General features: G+C 46.4%; 1 protein-coding gene across 1 annotated transcript in view; it reads left to right on the forward strand.

The window, feature by feature from the left end:
* The window catches only part of LOC111979093 (fibroblast growth factor 12-like), a 43,241-nt gene that overhangs the window by 26,779 nt on the left and 13,578 nt on the right, over positions 1-2,884 (forward strand). The window contains exon 4 of the mRNA XM_070449047.1: positions 2,722-2,871. Within this exon, the coding sequence (XP_070305148.1) occupies positions 2,722-2,871 (150 nt within the window). The remainder of the gene's footprint in view (positions 1-2,721; positions 2,872-2,884) is intronic.

Genomic DNA, 2,884 nt, shown 5'->3' on the forward strand with positions numbered 1-2,884 from the left:
GGCATTAGAATGTTTACTCCTGTCAGTTACATCTTCAACAGGATTAGAAATGTTTACTCCTGTCAGTTACATCTTCAACAGGATTAGAATGTTTACTCCTGTCAGTTACATCTTCAACAGGATTAGAATGTTTACTCCTGTCAGTTACATCTTAACAGGATTAGAAATGTTTACTCCTGTCAGTTACATCTTTACAGACCCTCTCTCATGGTTAGCGCAGAGACAGTCATTCGTCACCAACCGGCAACAGCTATGACGCTCTCCCCACATCTATCACACACACACACACCCACCCAACCCCCTCGCCTCTCAAACCACACGCACACCACACACACCCCAACCCCCTCCCACAACCACACACACACCCCAACCCCCTCCCAACCACATACCCCAACCCACTCCCAAACACATAGCCCAACCCCCCTCCAATCACACACACCACCCCCTCCCAACCACATACCCCAACCCCCCTCCAACCACATACCCCAACCCCACTCCCAACCACACGCCATGATTGAGCCCCACAGTAACATATTATCATCCTAAACTTAGTTCAAAATATAAACCGTTTTACCATGATGTACATGCACAAATCACAGTACTAGAAAGAAACCATGAACAAGTAACAATTAGTGCACAATAACAAAACAAGTGTTTTATACAGCTCCACACAAAAAAAAATACGGAAATTGGAATATGTATTCAATGCAGAATGGATGTAGTGATGTTACAATGAAGGGAAACACGTCTGTGAGAGGCGGTGGGTCTTACTGAGCTGTAGAGGAATCCCTCTCCGTTCATGCCGATGTAGAGGCCGCCTTCACCCTTGGATGGCCACCACACCTCAGACCCACAGGAATAAGATTAAACAGGGCTGAGAGAGAGAGAGAAGGGGGGGGGGAGGGGAGAGGGGGGGAGAGAGAGAGAGAGAGAGAGGGGGAGAGAGAGAGAGAAAGAGCGGAGAGAGAGAGAGAGAGAAAAGAGAGAGAGAAAAAGAGAGAGAGGGGGAGAGAGAAAGAGAGAGAGAGAGGAGGAAAAAAGGGGGGAAGAGAGAGAGAAAAGGAGCGAGAGAGAGAGAGAAAAAGAGAGAGAGAGGGGAGAGAGGAAGAGAGAAGAGAAAAGAGAAAGAGAGAGGCGGAGAGAGAGAAGAGAGAGAGAGACGAGAGAGAGAGGGACGAAGAGAGAGAGCAAGAAAGAGAGAGGGGGGAGCAGAGAGAGAAAGAGAGAGAGAAAGAGAGTGGGAGAGAGAGAGAAAAGAGAGAGAGGGGGAGAAGAAAGAGAGAGAGAAATAAGAGAGAGGGGGAGAGAGAGAGAGAGGAGAGAGAGAGGAGAGGGAGAGAAAAGAGAGAGAGAGAGAAGAGAGAGAGAGAGAGAGAGAGAGAGAAGAGGAGAGAAGAAAGAGAGGGAAGAGAGAAAGAGAGAGAGGGGAGAGAGAAAGAGAGAGAGAGGGGGAGAGAAAGAGAGAGCAGAGAAGAGAGGGGAGAGAGAAAAGAGAGAGAGAGGGGGGGGGGAGAGAACATTACATTACATTACATTACAGTGCATTACATTACATTACAGTTCATTACATTACATTACAGTGCATTACATTCCATTACGGTTCATTACATTACAGTTCATTACATTACATTACAGTGCATTACATTCCATTACGGTTCATTACATTACAGTTCATTACATTACATTACATTAATTAATTAAACAGTAATTTAACATTGACATTAGCTCAGCTAATTTACAGAGTTCATGATAGTGGAACCAAATCTCCCCTATAGTCAGTCAGCTTATAACATTCCACTTACCATCATCATGGGAGCCAGACAGACTTTAACCCCGGTGTCAAACAGCAGTTTTAAGGCTCTGCTTCACAATGCTTCATCATCACTTTTAAGGGCCGGAGTGCACATCTTTCCTCCTCTTCAAAGTGGACGAGGAATATTTTACAAGCCATGAACAGCTTTTACAGTAGTGGCAGAAAGACCCATTTTAATTAAACAGAGGAGAAAGCTCTCCCCGGCCATATGGAGCGGGCCAATCTTTCCTGTCGTGCATCATGGGAAATTAAAATGTCAAGTCCATTTTCAAGTCCATTCGCAAATGTTACATGCCTCTGACATGCGGTAATGATAAGTAATAGTGTAATAGCCTACAGTTTTCTTGACATTTTGTTTTCATTATTGTGATAGGCTCATGTTTTACTGGTACGGCGTAGCACCAATATTTATTTTGCCGGGACGCTGTACTGGACCGTACCACTTTACTTCCACCCCTACTCTCACTCCGACCTCCCTAGTCGACTTGACCTCTGATTGGCTCGGACCTTCCTAGTCAACTTGACCTCTGATTGGCTCGGACCTTCCTAGTCAACTTGACCTCTGATTGACTCGGACCTCCCTAGTCAATTTGACCTCTGATTGGCTCACACCTTCCTAGTCAACTTGACCTCTGATTGACTCGGACCTCCCTAGTCAACTTGACCTCTGATTGGCATTATGCATGCTGCTTATGCTGCCACCAATGAGACGCTTCACATGTAACGGATGGAGAGATGTCTATCACAGTAATGGAAAGAGGATAAGGAGAGAGAATGATATAACGTGGTTCCTAACAGCTTTTTACAAATAACATTACTTCTCCCTCTCCCTATCTCTCTCTCTCGCTCGTTCTCTCTCTCTCTCTCTCGCTCTCTCTTTCTCTATTTCTTTCTCTCTCTCCCTATAGGGGGATGTGGAGAAGAAAGAGGAGGTGGAGGAGGAGAGGAGGAGGTGGAGGAGGAGGAGGAAGAGGGGAAAGAGGAGGTGGAGAGGGAGAAGAGGAGGTGGAGGTGGAGAGGGAGAAAGAGGAGGTGGAGGGTGTGGCGAAAGGAGGAAGGTGGGAGGTGGAG

This window comes from Salvelinus sp. IW2-2015, linkage group LG19 (genome assembly GCF_002910315.2).
Source record: "Salvelinus sp. IW2-2015 linkage group LG19, ASM291031v2, whole genome shotgun sequence".
NCBI classification, from domain to species: Eukaryota; Metazoa; Chordata; class Actinopteri; order Salmoniformes; family Salmonidae; genus Salvelinus; species Salvelinus sp. IW2-2015.